The sequence below is a fragment of the Pongo abelii genome, chromosome 1 (genome assembly GCF_028885655.2).
Source record: "Pongo abelii isolate AG06213 chromosome 1, NHGRI_mPonAbe1-v2.0_pri, whole genome shotgun sequence".
NCBI classification, from domain to species: Eukaryota; Metazoa; Chordata; class Mammalia; order Primates; family Hominidae; genus Pongo; species Pongo abelii.
The window spans coordinates 80,088,237-80,110,313 of NC_071985.2; the positions used below are offsets into that span (position 1 = coordinate 80,088,237).

A 22,077-nucleotide genomic window follows, 5' to 3' on the forward strand; every position below is an offset into this window, starting at 1 on the left:
TCAACTTGTATTGCCATTGCCTTTCTGAACCAGAGAACAAATTCTTAGTCATTTTTTTTTTTTTACTTTGTTCCTAATTTGAAGTCTTCTGTTCTTCCAGGTGGGTTAGTAGTTCTCTCCATGCTGTTTTCAGAGCATTTTATTCATTCAGTTTTTATCACATTGTATTTTCATTATTCATTCTATTTGTCTACCCTATTTTTTTTTTTTTTTTTTTTTTTTTTTTTTTGAGACAGAGTCTCTCTCTGCCACCAGGCTGGAGTGCAGTGGCATGATCTCGGCTCACTGCAACCTCTGTCTCCGGGTTCAGGTGATTCTCCTGCCTTAGCCTCCCAAGTAGCTGGGACTACAGGTGCATGCCACCGCGGCCAGCTAATTTTTGTATTTTTAATCGAGATGGGGTTTCACCGTGCTGGCCAGGATGGCCTCAATCTCTTGACCTCGTGATCCGCCCGCCTCGGCCTCCCAAAGTGTTGGGATTACAGGCGTGAGCCACCGCGCCCAGCCTCATCTCCTTTTATACTGAGGAATCCTTGAAGGCCAAGGTGAGATCTTCTTTGCGTAGGGCCTGGTACTTAGCAGGTGGTGTTCAATAATGCAGAGTGTTTTCAAGGATCAAATGTAATTTGTCTTCCAGTTGATGCAATTAAATGAGGGAAGGAGGGGATGGTGTGGCATATGTATTTTCTCCTCAAAAGTTTGGTTTCAGGAAAGTTTACAGATTGAAATGGAGTATGAGATTAACATATAATTATAAAACAGATATACATTAGGGTAAAAACAAAGAAAAAATAATTATATTCTTTTTGTCCTATTTTGCAACAGAGCTTCACTGTATTTGTATTATTATTTTACTTAGGTGGAAATGGATATTGTTGAAAAACTGGTGAAAATGATACCTTGTGAGCATGAAGACCTGCTAAATATCACCCTCCGACTTTTACTAAACCTATCCTTTGACACAGGACTGAGGAATAAGATGGTACAAGTTGGACTGCTTCCCAAGCTCACTGCACTCCTAGGTATGCTTTTTAGAAATTAATGACAGTGTTGTCTGGAATTTCCAACATCACTGGAAAATTGAGCTCTGTCTTGAAAAGCCTCCTGAACAAAAAGCATTCTGTCTGTATTCTTTGATTGGAAACTAAATAATAAAAATAAGCAGAGTAAGTAAAAAATGAGCTGTACCAGGATTTCCATGGTGCTATGGAATGAAATAAAATAGCAACTTTTAACCCTTTGACTTTATTTATCCATACTAAGCCAAAATGAAAGTAATGATGCAAGGAAAAATAAGGAAGCAAGAAGGAAAAAAAAATTTTATCTTCAGGATTTTTCTTAAAAAAAAACGCAGGTATCATTTAAGTTCTTATATTCTGCTATACTTTTAAAATACTACTTAAAAATGAGCTAATCTGTGGAAACTTTTTGTTATTAAGTTAAAAAGGGTATTTTTTTTTAATAGAGATAGTCTCACCATATCACCCAGGCTGGTCTTGAACTCCTGGGCTCCAGTGATCCTCCCACCTCAGCCTCTAAAAAGGGTATTTTGTATAGCATGACTTAGAAAGTACTGTATTGGAGACTTCAGTTTATAAGTTATTTTGCTTTAGCTGCCAGCGAGATACCTGTCTATGACAAGGTGAGTTGAAGAGTTAACATTGTGCGGTCAACATAATGCTAACTTTCTTAGTAGGGCATTAAATCTCTTTACAATCTATTCAATTTCCATCTTTATGGGCTCCTGCCACTTCCCAGCATATACTTTACACTATGACCATACTGAAACACTTGCAGTTTCCTAAATAAGCTCTTTTATGCCTAAGTGCCTGTCTACCTGTTTTACCTGCTTTTTTCCTCTACCTGCAATGCCATTGCCTTTCTTAACCAGAAAGTAAATTGTTACTTATGTCTTAACTCTTTGTTCCTTTGTTTCGTTACTGCAGTTTCATTCTTTTCAACAGCTTTCTCCATATATTCAATACTGCACAACAATGTTGTTATACATTTTAGAAGTTACTCTATTAAGGAGCACTTTCATAAATTGGTTTTGGAGACCCAAAGCAATGTAGACATTTGAGGAGGAATAAGAAAAACTTTAAGAGTAAAGTTGATTGGTCTTGAATTTAAATCATGTGACCTTTCACTTATTATAAATTTGACATAATTATGTGTCACATATTAGGTCAGCGTCTCAATGTATGAAGATAAACAATTTACAGCCATTGGCCTGAAAGAATTCATAGTCTATTTGGTTTGTTCAGTTTCTGGTCATGTACTTTTATTAAATAATTGCCTTGTAACATATGATAAAATGTATGATTTAAAAGAGATTTTTAAGAAATCACTCATGTGATACCCACTTCATAATTTGTTAACAAGTGGTAAATTTTGGGATATAAGACGTAATATCCAATGTATAAATTAATGTTTCATCTCTTTTGGAGCCCAGTTTCTTGAGTGAGACTGTTTTATTAGAACTGTGACTGTTTACATCTAACCATGTGACCTTGGGCAAGTTATGCAAACTCTTTGTTACTCAGTTTCCTCATATCTTAAATGAGGATAATAACTATATTCAACTTAGAGTTTTTGAAGATCAAATGAGGAATTGCCTGCAAAGTACCTGACACATTTTCTTAGTAAATATTGGCTACTGTTATTTTTCTAATCAACATCATCATCATTTGTTATGAAGTAGACATTCTATAAATGTTGCTGACTTACGTTACTCTGAGTACAAATACGTTTCTCATAAGTGTTACATTTTTGTTGACAAACTAGGTAATTTTTTTTAAAAAAAATTTACTCTCTTGAATATGCACTTCAATTTATTTCAGTAAAATGTTGATACTCTACCATGGCAAAGCACAGCGCTAAGCACTATAGAGAAATGTTTTTCAACCTACGGATATATTGGGATTCAAAAGAGAGGATGTTCCTATATTGATACTTTATAGATAAGATTTCATTTGAAATGGATATTGAAAAAGTTGTCATTTTCACAGGGTGATATTTATAAAATAAGAGTTGAGGCTATAGAAAGTAATTCAGATAAAGCAATAAACATTACCTAAGGCATAGCTAGAGCTAGGCCGGTAGGAGGAACAATAAGTTGCCATTTCAACTTGAGCATAGAATATGACTAAGAATAAGTGAAAGATAACATTTAGAAAAATGGATTTATGCTCTTAAGTGGTATTATGAAGTTTAAAGCATTGCTAAGAAGTTTATACTTACAGCTGATGATGGGAATCATTGTAGACTTTTGAGCTTGGTAGGTTATAATCAGAAATCTGCTCAAGGGAAATTGATGTATTCTATTTGATTGACTCACATTAGAGTCTGAAGATGAGATCAGTAGCCTACTGTAATAGGCAAGACAAGAAGTAAAGAAAACCTCGTTTAGAGAAGACGTAGTATGTCCAGTATAAGGCAAAAGGAAAGGGCAGAAGGGATATATCATAGGTGAAATGAATGTTATAGTTACTGTTTGGACATGGGTAATGATAGAAAAAGATGTCATAAAATCTATGACTATTAGAATGCTAGTACCAGGAACAGAAATAGAGAAGTGTGAAGGAACAGGGATATGGAGAATTGCGTGCTTTTCTTAAAGGCTTCCACTTTTGAAGTGACAAATTCATATTGCTTACATTCTGTTGATAAAAGCAAATCACATGGCCATGCCTAACTTCAAGGGAGTGGACAAATGCTTGGAATGAGTAGAACTGGAGCATTGATGAGCAAGAAAATGATCCTGAAAGTTATTTTGGGGTTTTCAGGATTACCAGAATCTCTTAAATATCACATCCTGACACATCATAGCAAATCCTACAGGACGTAGTCCATCTGGCAACTGTGGTATTCCAGAGCACATTGATTAAAGCTAGGATTGTGGAACCAGGCTATATGCCTTTGAATATTGGCTTCATCAGATACCAGTTATGTGGTATTGTGCAATTACCTAAAATATATATATATATATGTATTTTTTATGTATGTATGTATGTCAGTTTTCTCATCTTCAGTGTGTAGATAATAATAGTATATATGAATAGGGAAAAGTTAAATGAGATAATGCAATATTACAAAATTACAAATATGTGAAATTATCATCAAAAGAAAAATACATAGAATCCGAAAACACTAGATATCTAGAAAGGATCTTTTTTGATAAGTTCTCCAGGCTTATATTATTGAGGGTGTTTAATCATTTCATACAGTTATCTTAGGTCGTTCAGGTTTCTATAAGGGAATAGACTGGGTGACTTACAAACAACAGAAATTTATTACTCACAGTTCTGGAAGCTATAAAGTTCAAGATCAAGGTGCCAACAGATGCAGGCTCTGGGGATGGCCTGCTTCCCGGTTCATAGACAGCTGTCTTCTCACCATGTCCTCACATGGCAAAAGGGGAAATGGAGCCTTTGAGGTGTCTTTTCTAAAGGCACTGTATGGTTTGGCTGTGTCCCCACCCAAATCTCACCTTGAATTGTAATAATCTCCACATTTCAAGGGCCGGGCCAGGTGGTGATAATTGAATCATAGGGGCATTTTCCGCATACTGTTCTCATGGTAGTGAATAAGTCTCACCAGATCTGATGGTTTTATAAATGGGAGTTCCCCTACACAAGCTCTTCTTGTCTGCCACCATGTAAGATGTATCTTTGCTCCTCAATTGCCTTCAGTCATGATTGTGAGGCCTCCCCAGTCTTTTTTTCTTTATAAATTACCCCATCTTGGGTATGTCTGTATTAGCAGCATGCCAACAGACTATCACAGGCACCAATCCCATACATGATGGCTCTGCTTTCATGACGTAACCACCTCTCAAAGGCCCCAGCCCCAAATATTATCACATTCAAGATTATGTTTCAACATAAGAATTTTGGGGGAACATAGATATTCAGTTTATAGCAGAAGGTCTTTTGAAAATCAATTATATCTTTGTTTTTGTTTTCTAAAGTATTTTCTGAAATTTACTTTAATATCTTGAACGTAATTTTAAATTTTAGTGAGAAGCAGTATAGTGTAGTGGTTAAAAGCATGGGATTTGGAGCCAGAGTCCCTAGGTTCAAAGGCTATAATGTGTGTAGCTATTATTGTTCTTACTATCATTTATTAAAGTTTGCAAGTCTGAAGATAATTTATTATACAGGGCCATAAATATTATTACCATGCCCAAGGATTTCTCCTTGGTAAATGGCCCCAGAACGCCGTGTATTTTTCATTTTTATATACAATTTTTCTGTTTTTCCCCTGGCCTTGGCTGTCACTTCACATTTCTTCTGTACCAGCAGCATTTCTATAGCAGCAATTTTTCTCTTCTATAATAATCTATTTCTATTCTCTTGCGGTCTTGGAAACTGACAACTGAACTTATTTGAATTGTATATTTTTAAAAAAATGAATTACAAATGAGTTCCCCAAGGGTTCTCTTCCTAGTAATGTTCTTGAGTTTTACTGTGTGGACCTTGTAACATTTCTTTTGACTCTGAAGAAACTGATTTTGCTTAATTGTATCTCTCTGCTATGTTCAAAGAAATTGCATTTAGTGTATAATTGATTTCCTGATATTACTAGAATGGTCATTTTTACATTTGTTATTATATATGTTACATGTGTGGATAATTAAATCATTAACTCCTAACACAATAAGCTAAACTTCTCAATTGAGTAATTCAGTGTTACATTTAACATATGTGGTCTTTGGCTACAATGCTTATACAAAAGATATAGTAAGGAAACTGTGTTATAAAGGACATGAATTTGAAAGGGACAAGAAAAATTTATTTAGAGCACTGACTTTCACACATTTTTTACCTCAATCCATAGTAAGATATATTTTTCCTAAGGTTAAAAAAGTATATTATTTTAAATGTATATTTTACAGTGTAGCCCAACCCTCACATGTGTACGTGATGTGTATATGTTTATATACATGTATATTCACATGTCAATATATGTCTATATATTACATATTATATTTGATATATATTTAAACATTTGTTTAATATATGTAATTAAACAAAAATGTTCACAAAACAGTATTTACCTTTTCTATTTGCAATGGACACTTTGTATTTTACTGTATTCCCTTTTTTATGCTAGTTATTAGCTACTCATTGATTTTGTCTTCCTGGTTGGTTTGATGAAAAATAATGAACTAGAGGAGGTGGTTAGACTTGTTTTCCTTCAAACCTTCAGAAATATCACTGTTTCTGATGGATTTTTTTAAGTTTTATTTTTAGTTGATTTTTAATGTGTTAAATAGTAGACAATCTAAATTATTTTAGATTATTTTTTGGCAAATAACTGGAGTGATTTACATGGAATTAAAATTTAAAGAAATTCAACAGCGGAAACCTTCTGTAAATCAAATATTTAAAGTATTTGGGGTACATTTTCTTCCCTGTGGAGAAAAGAATTTAAAAGTATGCAGTAGATATGAATGGTCAGTTTGCTTTTTTCTTCAGAAATAAACTCACTGTTTAATATATGTTCAAGTTGACAGTTGACTGAATTAAAGAATTACCTATTTCATATATAGAAATTACTTATTTTTTAAGAGGTGTAGAAGCCTCTCTGTGGAGCTAATGCATATGGTAGAACTTAGCATAAGTGATTTTTATGCTGTTTCAACTAGAAATGCTATCAGCTTTTAAATAGATTTTCTTTATTATAATTTGGGGACCCCCACAATAGAAAAATCTTTTTTATATTTAATGATAGATTATTTTCACTAGAGTACAATGAGTTGTGAATCTTTCGTGCTCTAATAAATCTATGCAATATGAACAGTTAATCTGCTTCTCAGTTTCCTGAAACATTTAACTAGTACATTGCGACCCCTGCTGTTGTGAGATTGGTGTTAATGACTGAATAACTTCACTCAAAGTTTACTTAGAAAACAAACTGAAAAAAATATATATAATTAAGGTTTTGTGATTTGAATAATTAAAGGCAAAGGAGAAATTGTGTTATAGCTCAGCCCTTTTTCCATGGAAGGCTCTAAGGGAAACTGTAATTCAATAGAACCAAAAATTATTTTAATATTGTTTTGTCACATAAAGCATTTCATTTAAGAATTTTGATTTTAGCTTTTTCTGTTAACACCAGAGACACGAAAAGGGATTTGTAAAGAATATTATAAATAATTATTTTAAATTTTCTATCTTATGCTGAAATTGATTTGTTTGAGTAGTTTTGATCTTTCCCTAAGAGTGCAGAAAATCTAAAATTTTAATTGGTTCCATAGAAAACCTTATATCTGAATATTCCTTTGTTTTCCTTCTCTTAAATATTACCAAATTTATTCATTTCTTATTTTTTAATATGTTAATTTCCTGAGATTTCATAAGGATACTAAATTTATTTCTGCTTAGTTTCAGTATCAGTTATAAATCATTTCAGTTCTATCATTCCTATACTTTGACAGACACTTTATGTCTGGTAACTTAATGCTACCATCTGGGAGATCTATCATAGCCATTGGTTTCAGCAAATGTGATTATCTGCAAATTGAATTGGACCTACAAAACTTGGCTTTACTTAATTGTTAGATGCAGTCTTTTTGGGGATTTTTATAGTGTTACCTTTTTAAAAGTGTTTAAAGATTTTTTTGGCTTATCCAAGAATCAGATCTTCAAAAACATTTTTTCCTTGTCAAAACTTATTAAGCCATTTGACCTTGATATGTCTCAAGGGTTGCTTCCTTACCTCAGACTATCCTGGGTTGGAAAATGGCAAGGAAATTCCTTGTCATAGTGTATTCTTCAGTACCCTAGAATATGTACTGATAGTGTTTCAAAAGTAACTTGAAAAGTTAAATTTTCCTAGCTTTTTATCTGATGCATCATGCACATATTTTGTTGCACCTCTCATTTGCTTTGGTTTAGAGATTTCATAAGCTGAGGATTGTTTGATATGCTTGAGGATGGTTTTAGCACAAGAGCAAGCATAAATACGCAATTGAAATGTGTTCTTTGGAAGGGCCTTCATTCTTGGATAAAAGTTAAACATCGCATGGTGACAGATGACAGTGTTTTACAGAGTGCATACATAATAATAATAATAATAGTGGCATTTCACTGTTGAACTCTTTTGGACAATTCTGAATTTTTGAGTTTATTCACACTTTTTTTTCTGTTGTGTGTGGTATTATTGTACATTTTAAATTGAGTAATGTTCCAAATTTTTATGTCAGCTTTTAAAATGTTAACTAAATTTTTTTAATTATAGTTTAAGTTCTGGGATACATGTGCAGAATGTGCAGGTTTGTTACGTAGGTATACACATGCCATGGTGGTTTGCTGCACCCATCAACCCATCATCTACATTAGGTATTTCTCCTAATGCTATTCCTCCCCCTTCCCCCCACCACCCGACAGGTCCTGGTGTGTGATGTCCATGTGTTCTCAGTGTTCAGCTCCCACTTATGAGTGAGAACATGCGGTGTTTGATTTTCTGTTCCTGTGTTAGTTTGCTGAGAATGATGGTTTCCAGCTTCATCCATGTCCTTGCAAAGGACATGATCTCATCCTTTTTTATGGCTGCATAGTATTCCATGGTGTATATGCACCACATTTTCTTTATCCAGTCTATCATTGATGGGCATTTGGGTTGGTTCCATGTCTTTGCTATTGTGAATAGTGCTGTAATAAACATATGTGTGCATGTGTCTTTATACTAGCATGATTCATAATCCTTTGGGTATACCCAGTAACCGGATTGCTGGATCAAATGGTATTTCTGGTTCTAGATCCTTGAGGAATGGCCACACTGTCTTCCACAATGTTTGAACTAATTTACACTTCCACCAACAGTGTAAAAGCGTTCCTATTTCTCCACATCCTCTCCAGCATCTGTTGTTTCCTGACTTTTTAATGATCATCATTCTAACTGGCATGAGATGGTATCTCATTGTGGTTTTGATTTGCATTTCTCTAATGACCAGTGATGATGAGCTTTTTTTCATATGTTTGTTGGATGCATAAATGTATTCTTTTGAGAAGTGTCTATTCATATCTTTCTCCCACTTTTTGATGGGGTTGTTTGTTTTTTTTCTTGTAAATTTGTTGAAGTTCCTTGTAGATTCTGGATATTAGCCCTTTGTCAGATGGATAGATTGCAAAAATTTTCTCCCATTCTGTAGGTTGCCTGTTCACTCTGATGATAGTTTCTTTTGCTGTACAGAAGCTCTTTAGTTTAATTAGATCCCATTTGTCAATTTTGGCTTTTGTTGCCATTGCTTTTGGTGTTTTAGTTATAAAGTCTTTGCCCATGTCTGTGTCCTGAATGGTATTGCCTAGGTATTGTTCTAGAGTTTTTATGGTTTTAGGTCTTACGTTTAAGTCTTTAATCCATCTTGAGTTAATATTTGTATAAGGTGTAAGGAAGGGGTCCAGTTGTAGTTTCCTGCATATGGCTAGCCAGTTTTCCCAACACCATTTATTAAATAGGGAATCCTTTCCCCATTGTATGTTTTTGTCAGGTTTGTCAAAGATCAGGTGATTGTAGATGTTTGGCATTATTTCTGAGGCCTGTGCTCTGTTCCATTGGTCTATATATCTGTTTTGGTACCAGTACCATGCTGTTATGGTTACTGTAACCTTGTAGTATAGTTTGAAGTCAGGTAGTGTGATGCCTCTAGCTTTGTTCTTTTTGCTTAGGATTGTCTTGGCTATATGGGCTCTTTTTTGGTTCCATATGAAATTTAATGTCGTTTTTTTCTAATTCTGTGAAGAAAGTCATTGGTAGCTTGATGGGGATAGCATTGAATCTATAAATTACTTTGGGCAGTATGGCCATTTTCACAATATTGATTCTTCTATCCATGAGCATGGAATGTTTTTCCATTTGTTTGTGCCCTCTCTTATTTTGTTGAGCAGTGGTTTGTAGTTCTCCTTGAAGAGGTCCTTCACATCCCTTTTAAGTTGTATGCCTAGATGTCTTATTCTCTTTGTAGCAATTGTAAAAAAGATTATTTTTCATTCTCACTTCTTTTACCTTCTAGTTACCATGTTGTTTCTTTTCTTCCCGTTTCAACTCTCCTCAAAAGAGTTATCTTCATTTCCTGTCTTCATTTTCCCTCTTCCCTTTCATATATATTAATATGCCCTCTCTCCCTATTCTCTATCTCTTTCTGTTTCTCTTTCTGTATCTGCCCATCTCCCTCTCTGTCTCCCTCTTCCCACTTCCTTCTTTCTCTCCTCTTTCTGTCCCCTCCCCTCATTGTTTTACACACTACTGAATCTTTTCCAATCAAGCTGTCACTCCCACCCTTCACCTCCCACACAAACACCCCATCACACTACTCTGGTCAAGTTCCACTGACCTGCACATTGCCAAAGCCAATGGTCAATTCCTAGTACTCATATTACTCAACCTATGAGCAGTATTTGTTACAGTTCCCTCCTTCTTTAACTTTTTCCATTGGTTTTCCAGGACTCAGTACTCTTAATAGCTTTCCTCCTAAATATCCAGTCCTTCTCAGTCTCCTTTTCTGCTTCCACCTCTTCTTTCCAATTTCTAAGCGTTAGAATGCCCCCAGGGCTTAGTCCTTGGACTTTATCTATGCTTACTACTTTGCTGACTTCATTCATTCCATTTAAATACTCTGCCTATACTGATGACTCCTAAATAGCAATAGAAATAATCTCAGCCTCGTCCCTGATTTTGTTGGTCCAGATATTACTACTTGGATGCCTTACTAGCATCTGAGATTTAACAGGTTCAAAATTAAGCTCCCGATCTCTACCCTACCCTCACCTCAATTTACTATTTTCACAGTCTTTCTCATGTCATTAAATGGTAACTTCATCTTTCTAGTTAACTGGACCAAAACTGGCAGAGTTATCCTCAGCCCTTCTCTTTCCCTCCTGTGCTTTATGCAAACTCTTAGGAATCCAGTCAGCTCTATCTTCAAAATATAGCTGCTACCCCATAGTACTTAATCATCATTGAATATAAATTCCATATAATCATCTTGTTTACTACCTGTGCACCACCCACCTCCCATGTCCACCCTCCAGGCCCCAACAACATAAGCTTTATGACAATATGGAGTTCCATCAGTCTCAGCCAATGTGTAGAAAGAGGCAGATGAAGAATATTGAAGCACCATTAGCATGGCACTTCTTTACTTCACTTCTTTACTCCTAATACCTAGAACAATGTCTAGCACATTGTATGTTCTCAGTAAATATTTGGTGGGTAGTTAGAGGGATGAATGGATGAAAGGATGAAAGGAACACATGAAAGGAAGGAACATCAAAGGAGCTGAGCTTGAGTCTTCCCTTTGCCTTTTATTACCTGAGTGACTTTAGGCAAGTCAGTTGATCTTCACTGAACCTTTCGTCTTATTTAGAAAATTAGGGGATAAAATAGGTCCTATTCTGATAAAATAGGTTTGTTCTGAGAATCAGATAAGAGAATAAACATATATTTACTTGATAACTAGAAAGTCGTATACAAATGTTAGTCATGATAAGGAGGGAGAAAAGGAAGGGAAAGACTTGAGGGGGCTAATGGTTGCCAGATGAGAGATCAGGGACACAGAAAACAGTTTTCTTCACAGTTTTGAGTATTTCTAGACCTGGGTATAGAGGGGTTTTTTTTTAAATTTTATTATTATACTTTAAGTTTTAGGGTACATGTGCACAACGTGCAGGTTTGTTACATATGTATACATGTGCCATGTTGGTGTGCTGCACCCATTAACTTGCCATTTAGCATTAGGTATATCTCCTAATGCTATCCCTCCCCCCCACCACCCCACAACAGTTCCCGGTATGTGATGTTCCCCTTCCTGTGTCCATGTGTTCTCATTGTTCAATTCCCACCTATGAGTGAGAACATGCGGTGTTTGGTTTTTTGTCCTTGCGATAGTTTGCTGAGAATGATGGTTTCCAGCTTCATCCATGTCCCTGCAAAGGACATGAACTCATCATTTTTTATGGCTGCATAGTATTCCATGGTGTATATGTGCCACATTTTCTTAATCTAGTCTATCATTGTTAGACATTTGGGTTGGTTCCAAGTCTTTGCTATTGTGAATAGTGCCGCAACAAACATACGTGTGCATGTGTCTTTATAGCAGCATGATTTATAATCCTTTGGGTATATACCCAGTAATGGGATGGCTGGGTCAAATGGTATTTCTAGTTCTAGATCCCTGAGGAATCGCCACACTGACTTCCACAAGGGTTGAACTAGTTTACAGTCCCACCAACAGTATAAAAGTGTTCCTATTTCTCCACATCCTCTCCAGCATCTGTTGTTTCCTGACTTTTAAATGATCGCCGTTCTAACTGGTGTGAGATGGTATCTCATTGTGGTTTTGATTTGCACTTCTCTGATGGCCAGTGATGATGAGCATTTTTTCGTGTGTTTTTTGCTGCATAAATGTCTTCTTTTGAGAAGTGTCTGTTCATATCCTTCGCCCACTTTTTCATGGGGTTGTTTGTTTTTTTCTTGTAAATTTGTTGGAGTTCATTGCAGATTCTGGATATTAGCCCTTTGTCAGATGAGTAGGTTGCAAAAATTTTCTCCCATTCTATAGGTTGCCTCTTCACTTTGACGGTAGTTTCTTTTGCTGTGCAGAAGCTCTTGAGTTTAATTAGATCCCATTTGTCAATTTTGGCTTTTGTTGCCATTGCTTTTGGTGTTTTAGACATGAAGTCCTTGCCCATGCCTATGTCCTGAATGGTATTGCCTAGGTTTTCTTCTAGGGTTTTTATGGTTTTAGGTCTAACATGTAAGTCTTTAATCCATCTTGAATTAATTTTTGTATAAGGTGTAAGGAAGGGATCCAGTTTCAGCTTTCTACATATGGCTAGCCAGTTTTCCCAGCACCATTTATTAAATAGGGAATCCTTTCCCCATTGCTTGTTTTTCTCAGGTTTGTCAAAGATCAGATAGTTGTAGATATGCAGCATTATTTCTGAGGGCTCTGTTCTGTTCCATTGGTCTATATCTCTGTTTTGGTAGCAGTACCATGCTGTTTTGGTTACTGTAGCCTTGTAGTATAGTTTGAAGGCAGGTAGCATGATGCCTCCAGCTTTGTTCTTTTGGCTTAGGATTGACTAGGCAATGTGGGCTCTTTTTTGGTTCCATATGAACCTTAAAGTAGTTTTTTCCAATTCTGTGAAGAAAGTCATTGGTAGCTTGATGGGGATGGCATTGAATCTATAAATTACCTTGGGCAGTATGGCCATTTTCACGATATTGATTCTTCCTACCCATGAGCATGGAATGTTCTTCCGTTTGTATCCTCTTTTATTTCATTGAGCAGTGGTTTGTAGTTCTCCTTGAAAAGGTGTCCCTTCAAGGGACTTCATGTCCCTTGTAAGTTGGATTCCTAGGTATTTTATTCTCTTTGAAGCAATAGTGAATGGGAGTTCACTCATGATTTGGCTCTCTGTTTGTCTGTTATTGGTGTATAAGAATGCTTGTGATTTTTGCACATTGATTTTGTATCCTGAGACTTTGCTGAAGTTGCTTATCAGCTTAAGGAGATTTTGGGCTGAGACGATGGGGTTCTAGATATACAATCATGTCATCTGCAAACAGGGACAATTTGACTTCCTCTTTTCCTACTTGAATGCTGTTTATTTCCTTCTCCTGCCTGATTGCCCTGGCCAGAACTTCCAACACTATGTTGAATAGGAGTGGTGAGAGAGGGCATCCTTGTCTTGTGCCAGTTTTCAATGGGAATGCTTCCAGTTTTTGTTCATTCTGTGTGATATTGGCTGTGGTTTTGTCATAGATAGCTCTTATTATTTTGAGATACGTCCTTTGTCCATTCCGTGTGATATTGGCTGTGGTTTTGTCATAGATAGCTCTTATTATTTTGAGATACGTCCCATCAAGCTCGAACTGGGTGGAGCCCACCACAGCTCAAGGAGGCCTGCCTGCCTGCCTCTGTAGGCTCCACCTCTGGGGGCAGGGCACAAACAAACAAAAGGCAGCAGTAACCTCTGCAGACTTAAATGTCCCTGTCTGACAGCTTTGAAGAGATTAGTGGTTCTCCCAGCACGCAGCTTGAGATCTGAGAATGGGCAAACTGCCTCCTCAAGTGGGTCCCTGACCCCCGAGTAGCCTAACTAGGAGGCACCCCCCAGTAGGGGCGGACTGTCACCTCACATGGCCGGGAGGGTTTGTTATAGAGGGTTTGTTTTAAACATTGAAATAACACCTTAATTTCACTTATATTTTATAGCTTTCTCATGTATCAGTGAATTCAGGGCAGGAATCTTCTAATACAGTGATACTCAAAGTATGATCCACAGAGCAATACTTGGTCTATTTGATATTAGTTGTTACTGGTCTATAATGAGCAAGTCCAAAAATTGAAAGTAAGCACTTAGACACATATAGCAGTTTGACTGAATAAGATTTTGTCCCCTGAATGTAATAATAAAAATTTGCGTCTTCTATTTTATATATCTTTTGTTTAATTTCATTTTTATTATACTTTAATAAAAATGTTAGGGGAAGAAATAAAAAAACCTGGCTCACCACCACAGATAGTTTGAGAACCACTGTTGAAATAGATGAAATGACAGTCTTAATCCTAGGTTAGTAAACTGTTCTTTAAACGTATTCAGAAGTCCATATAATTAGAATCCAGTATCACAGAATTACCCTGCCTTGGGATACCTCCTTAGCTCGTTTATAATAAGCAGAGATGAAAATGTTTCTCATCCTTAAAAACTGAGGAATTAGTAGTGTTACCAATAGATGTTGCTAAGCTTTTCTATACTTAGAATAATTATAATAGCTATAAATTGAGTCAATGAATATTCATCTGGTGTACCTAACTTGTGTTAAGCATTTTCATATATAATTTATAAACCTATGCAAATTAACTAAAAAAGTTAATAGCTCTGACATATTTCTTAAAGTTATCTTTTAATCAGCAGAGCCACCCTGGTAAGTGATAAATGTATGGCACTGAAAGCTACTAGTATGAAGGTTTGAGCCATCATTTAAATTTTGATTCTGAGTTCTACCTGTGTAAATTTTGATTCTTCGTTCTACCTTTGTAAATTTTGATGCTTCTAACTTTAAGAGTTTTAAGTCTGTGCCAGTTTGCATGGCTGGCTTGTGCAGAAACTAATGTTATTGGTTATGACAGGAAAATTGGGACTCCTAAATTCAATAGCACATTGGGCCTGTTTCACAATTTTATGTGAATAATTTCAAAAGGTCTAATTTTTAGTCAGTAATGTTAGACCATATTGTCTTCATTGGAAGACAAATTAGAGTTTCTAAGGTGTTCCAAATTGATGTAAATGTTTCTGTATTCTGTGAGTAGACCCAAAATTGATTTTGAGAGTAAGAATGGCACCTGATTCATTTTTGTCTAGATTACATTTAGGTAATATGGGTTTGGGGCATTTTACAGAGCTGTAGAATGGTTTCATCAGCATGTAAGGAGTCAGACCAGGTCAAGAGTTAAGTGATAAATGTTTGATTTCTTCCGGTTTAGACAAATCTGATTTCCCTTATTTTTGGAGATTACCAGAGCAGATACTGTTGAACTCTAAACTTTGATCATATAAAAACTAAGGGTTATTTCCTTTGACCATTCTGTCATATGTCTTTAAAAGAAAATTGACAAAGTTAACTTCTGAACACCTTTGAAATTTTTCCACAATGTTAAATTCACTTACTTTATATTAATATGATCTAACTTTTAATTTACCAACAGCATCATAAAGAATGAAAAAATGAAACTTTATTTTGTGAAGAAAGCAACATTTTGCCTTTTCTGACTTATTAAAAACTGTTTGGAAATGGTCAGAATAATGATTTCCAAGCAAAATGAAGTGTTTTCCATTTTTTTGAAACTAGGTTGCCTTTATGATAGTTTCTTTAAGAAACTTAAAGTAGATTTTTAAAAAAATAAATTGGTTTGGTTGGTCTGTTTATTACCGAACTGTTATGGAATTTCACACATCTGTTTCAGAACGCAACTCCTCATAGACTACTACACTGTTTCTCAATTTTAATAGGCCTCATTTATCCTATAAATAAACCTACATTTTCTTACCCGATCAAGTGAGCAAACAATAGGGGTCAGAAGTGGCAAACAGTTTAACAGAAAGCACATGTCTGGCCGTCAGGGTGAGGTAGACTCATATCAAGATTGCTTGAAGTTATTAATGGCAGTAAAATTTATGCTTCCTCCTGTTTTCCCAATTAAATCAAGAAGCCTTTTTTCTTAAGATTCTTCTGTCACCAGCTGGTTCCAATACTGTGTGTGTGTGAATATTGCCTAGGGTGTCTCCATTTCTAGATGGTAAAATTTGGCCAAAGCATATTAAGTCAATGATTTGGACATATAGGCTAGAAAGCAGTCATTGTTAAGGGTTTTATTTTGGTCCTTATCATTTGTACCACAAGTATGTGTATTCTTTAGATCTTATTGCAAATAACTTGTATTCTATGGATGTAATAAAAATTCTACAGAGGACATAATAAAATAATTGAAGATATGTTGAAAAATAAGCTGCATGGCAAAATGTACAGTTGTACATACTAAAATGAAAATCTATCAAAAATGTTGTATATAAGAGTACTAATTTAGTGACTGTCTCTAAAAACAGAGTGTTTAGCTTACTGGTAGATCTGCAATGTTAGTTTCTCATACTTTTAGAATTAAATAATTGGACATAAAAAATTACTTATCCATGAATCACTGTACCTCAGAAACTATTGTTGTCCTTAATGTTTTCATACTGATCTTTGTAACCTATAAATTATGTTATTTTTTTCCCTTAACTGTTGGTTAACAACTGTTGGTTTTTATCTGTTCATCTCAAATCTCAACTATAGACAAATCTATTATAAAAGAGATCATCCAATATAGTTACAGTCTTAAACATTGGTCTGTGCAAATTCAAGTTTAAACTAAGGCTATCTGTTTATACTGAGTATATATCTGCAGTATATGCGCTAATAAGTTAAGCATAAAATTATATGGAAACGTATCAAAGCTGTTCTGATATAACTTCAGTGTGTTTTTAGTCTGTGTCAGTGTGTAGTTAACATGTTCAATAATTGTTGCAATTATCTTTTAAGTGGTGGTTTTCGCCTGTGGCATTTTCACTGTATTGATAGAACTTTAGAGGCCCTAACTCCATAATAAATGTAAAGACACCTGCAAATTTTGAAGCATGTTGTATTCATATAGACTTTCCAGGGGTAATATATCACCTTAATTCTATTCTATCCTAATATAGATGTACTTATATTCCCACTTCTCTTATCTTTTCATGGAGCCTCTGTGACATCAAAGGGAGTGTTCTACTTTGAAAGAAGACATAGAATATAGAAGGGAATGAGAATCTGGCTAATAATGTGGCCCATAACTTGTGTTCTCACTTTGTTTTCACAGTGTTGGGCTGGATCTACTGCAGAAGCGGAAATTTGGCTTTTGAGTTCTCGTGTTCAGAACTCGTATTTCTGCTTGACTGAACTGTGAATGAAAAATCCCAACTGTCTTACAAAATTAGTAATTGAATGGTGTTTTTACTGATCACTTCAGAGATGAAAAAACTGAAGACATTTTAAAATTCAAAACCCATCAGCATGTGTTTTGCCCTTTAATTGGCAGAAAATCGATTGTGAGAGCAGCCCAGAGAGCTGATTGTTTTTTCTCCTTCAGCAGCTCCAGCTGAACTACAGCTGTAAATTTCTTTAAAAAGAAAAAAAGATGCAATGTTTCTTATAAACTCTTGAGTGTACTTTATAAGTGCAATAATTCCCACAAAATCAGTTACTGGAGTTAATGACCAGTTTGTTAAGGCATTAACTGCCCTCAGCTGGGAATGACCAATTTGAGGGGAATGGCTGCACAAATGCTAAGATAATTCAGTAACACTTTCAAATAATGATCCAGCTAATTAACGGTGAATTCCTGTGGAAATCCTATCGAAGTACTTATGACCTCTGTGTTTAATAGCCAGTGAGTTCATCATGATTCATGTTTATTACCATAAATACCAAAGGAATCATAATGACTAGGCCATTTTTTTTTCTACCTTGCCCTTATTACTTGAACAGATTTGACTAATCCACCTCCAGTCATTAAGAACCTAGTTCTCAAGATACTCAGTCTTTTCACTGCCCTTGCTTAAAATTCACAGTCTTTGGTGCTGTGCCAGCATGCTGACTGTTGGCAGCCTGTTTTTACTTGGGATGCCGTTAGGGAATAATTGATGTCTTTATGTCTTAAAGGAGCCTTTTTGAAATGTCTGCCATTTGTAGCATGTAGAGGAATCATAGCTGGTTAGCTACAGTTTATGGCTTCTAGTCATGAATTCTTATGAGAAAATCATACCCTCCAATCCTCATTTCTTGTAGGAATTCACTTAGGGTATATAAGATTTTTTTTCTTGAGCTTTATTTTGTAAGAACTCAGATGTTCTTTCTTTCAGTGAATGAAGAAGACTATTAGTTTACAATAAAAGATAAGCTCTTTATTTTACTTAGACCATTTAATCTCTCTAATAGCTGTTTATTGCTATGTGATCTGCAAATTAGCCTTTAAGTCGTAATATTAAATGTTGGCTGCCAAAGAGCCTTTACTTTCTTTGCAGAGCTGTGTTTGAATAGATGAATTCAGGTTATTGCCAGACATCTTCCCACTCCACGTACTCACTTTTGTTCTAAAATGCCTGTCTTTTTTGTTGTAGGTGTCCGATATCTGCTAGATGCCATGAAGTTCTAGGCTGCATTTTTATTAAGTATTGATTATTTATGTAATCATTTATGATTCAGTGAATAAGATACATATGGTTTATATACTGTAGTCTTCATATATTGAAATTATTTAGAAGAGAAAGAAAATACGTGATTTGTAACTGTAGGATAGAACTAGAATCATCAAGATAATATGTGGGTAACAAGACCATTTGTAAAATATTTACATATTTTTCTGAATAAAAGGCCAAATGCCAGTGTATATCTTTTTCATTCCCTAACTAAATACAAAAAGGGGGAAAATTAAATTTGTAGTTATTTGTAAATCAATTGTTTAAATTCTAGGGGAACCTTTACTCACATAAAATCCAGAAGACACATTAGCAACTTGGGTTAGAATATTATAGTCCCTTAGCTCTGTCATCACCTCCTTTCACACTGTTTCCTCAAGAAAAAAAAAAGGTGTATATGTGTGTGTGTGTGTGTGTGTGTATATATATATGTATATATATCTGATGCAGCACTAGTTGTAGTCCGATTTCTTTTGTTCAGTTGTGTTCAGCTAAAACATGGGGAAAACACCTCTGCTCATATAGGTTTGATTTGCCTGGGACATGCTGTTTAAAGGTAAATGAAACAGGGTAGCTAATTGTGAGGTTTGTCTTCGGTGTCCTCAGACTTCTGTCTGTTCTTTCGTCTGCTTGATAGTCCATCACCTCCATGACTGTTCCCCACTTTAGGAGTGAAAGTAAGTTCCATTAAAAGAAGGAAACCTGAAAGGATAAGAGATGTCTCAATGTGTGTGTGGAGGGGGGGATTGAGAGGGGATCATTTTCTTTGCTAAAGTTTTTTTTTTTTTCTATTAAGGGATTTATAACTCTATGAGAGTGAGAGAATGATGATGGGTTCTTATTACATATGGGTCACTGAGTAGAGCCTCAGGTATAAGATGATTCTCCTAAGCCTAAATTTTATGAACAGCAGAATTTTTTTTCTTTTTTCTTTTTTTTTTTTTTTTTTTTTGAGACATCTCACTCAGCTGTCCAGGTTGGAGTGGAGTGGTACGATCTCAGCTCACTGCAACCACCATCTCCCAGATTCAAGTGATTCTCACATCTCAGCTTCCTGAGTAGCTGGGATTATAGGCACCTGCCATCATGCCTGGCAAATTTTTATATTTTAGTAGAGACAGGGTTTCATCATGTTGGCCAGGCTGGTCTTGAACTCCTGACCTCAGGTGATCCACACGCCTCAGCCTCCCAAAGTGCTAAGATTATAGGCATGAGCCATTGTGTCCGGCCAAACAGCAGAGCTTTATAGGAAAGTGACTAGGTAGAAAGGTAAGTGGCTCAGCCATAGGCTCAGAGTATACCTCTGAACTGTGTCTAGCTTATCTCAGAAATCTCGGCTGCCTCTCCAACTTACTTTACTTCTAACTACAGTTCAAGTCTTGAGGATAAAAAACACAAAGCATCATATATATTAGGAACACATGATAGTACTGTTGTATTAGTAAAATAGAAAAAATGTTATCATCAACATAATAATGATAATAAGAAATGATATTTATTGAATTGATTTATTGTATGTCAAACTTAGTGCTAATTGCTTTACCAGGATTCTCTCATCTAATCCTCACACAGCAACCTTTTCAGGTAGGTACAGTTATTATCCCATTTTTACAGATGATGAAACTGAAACACAGAATTTAAATAACATTCACAAGGCTATATGGCTAATGAGTGGAAGAGCCACAGATTGAACCCGAGCATTCTGCCTCCAGAGCCTGAGTTGTCAGCCAATGTTAGAGTATTGCTTTTATCAGTCTACCTACGTTTTAAGCTTCTAGCACCTTGTTTTTCTGATAAAATCACAGATTGATGCAGTTATTGTCCAATTTAGTGAGAGTGAGTTTCAGAACTTAGGCTGCTGTAGGTCTAGTCCTCAAAACTGCTTGGGGGATAATGCAGTTTGCCCCATCAAGAAATTCTTTCATCCATTGGAACCTGCTATATCTGGGCACAGGTCCTCTGAGAAATATCTGATTGCATTTCTCCATTTCATCTCTTCTCTTCACCACTGCCAATCTTCTCACCCTTTTCCCCATGAGTCCCAGGTCCAGCAGATCGTACGGAGTCCCTCTAGATGCATCTCCTTCCTGTACTTTGCCCTAAGGAATGATGATGATAACTTACATTTATTTGGCATTATTGATTTCACTCCCTCTGCTGCCTCCTGGAAGGCTCGGTTAAAAGTACATGCATGACCTTTATAGTCAGACCTAGGTTTAAATCCCAGATTCACATCTGTGTTTCCTTTTGAAAGGGTTATAGCCTTCGTGAATGTCATTGCCTCATCTCTGAATCAGAGATAATACCTACCCCTTTAATTACTGTAAGGTCTAAATGAGAAAAACTATGTTCAACATGCAATAGGAACAATACCATTGTTTGTTTAACCCTTTCTCTTTAACCTTCTCTCAGAGAATTGTGGTATAAGAAAGATTAGTTATCCGTAGCCTTGTGTCCCTAGAGCTTCTCTTAACTTCAGTCCTTTAGTTTTTAGCAAACTTTTGGATATGATGATCATTTTAGATGAATATTATAGGAAATTGGAAACGTATTCAGAGTTTTTTTAATAGAGGATCACAGATAGAGAAATAGGAAGGTGTGGGAGAACTGCAAGAAACTTTCACCTTTGACCATAAGTGTGAAGAGAAAAGGAAAATGAGAAAGTACATAAGAGCAGAATTAGGACTGGCTGCAAAATGAATCATCCTACTTTTGGAAATTACACATTTAGTTTTACTATATAAAATTAATATAAATTGTTATATCTGAGAACTGCTTCTTATCTATATTATTCATCTGCCAGTAGAAATTATTATAATTTTTGGACTCTTCTCTGTACTTTCTATTCTAACAGATACCCTTTATCCTGAGTTTGCCTTTGGAAGCTGCACACACACACACAAGCTATATGTATACGTACATGTATATAAAATTAATTAGAGAATTTCCCTTGTTATTCTTTTATTTATTTTAATTTTTTTAGCTTCTCCCAACGTTCAGGAATTTCTTGTTCTTTTAATGTAGTACCTATGTTTTAAAGGTGAGTCTTTCCTTCCTCTCACCTTACCTGAATGATGTGCCACCTCAGGACATTGCTTTTTAGAATTTTTTCATTGACATGAGCAGCAGACAGATTCTCCTAGAGTATAGAATAGCTTCCTGTTTCATTCCTAGCCTCACATTGAATTTTAATGTTTGATTATTTACTTTGTTGTTGAAGAATCTTTTATATTGGTTATTGATTTCTCTTTGTTTCTTTTACCATTTAATAAGTTGTATTACTTGGAATCCT

The 22,077-nt window shown here is 35.5% G+C and overlaps 1 protein-coding gene across 4 annotated transcripts in view; it reads left to right on the top strand.

Annotated features, from left to right (window-relative positions):
• The window catches only part of KIFAP3 (kinesin associated protein 3), a 167,125-nt gene that overhangs the window by 69,481 nt on the left and 75,567 nt on the right, over window positions 1-22,077 (top strand). For all 4 annotated transcript variants that reach the window (XM_054547730.1, XM_024242841.2, NM_001135394.1 and 1 more), the window contains 1 exon segment: window positions 860-1,022. In XM_054547730.1, coding sequence (XP_054403705.1) covers window positions 860-1,022 — 163 coding nt within the window.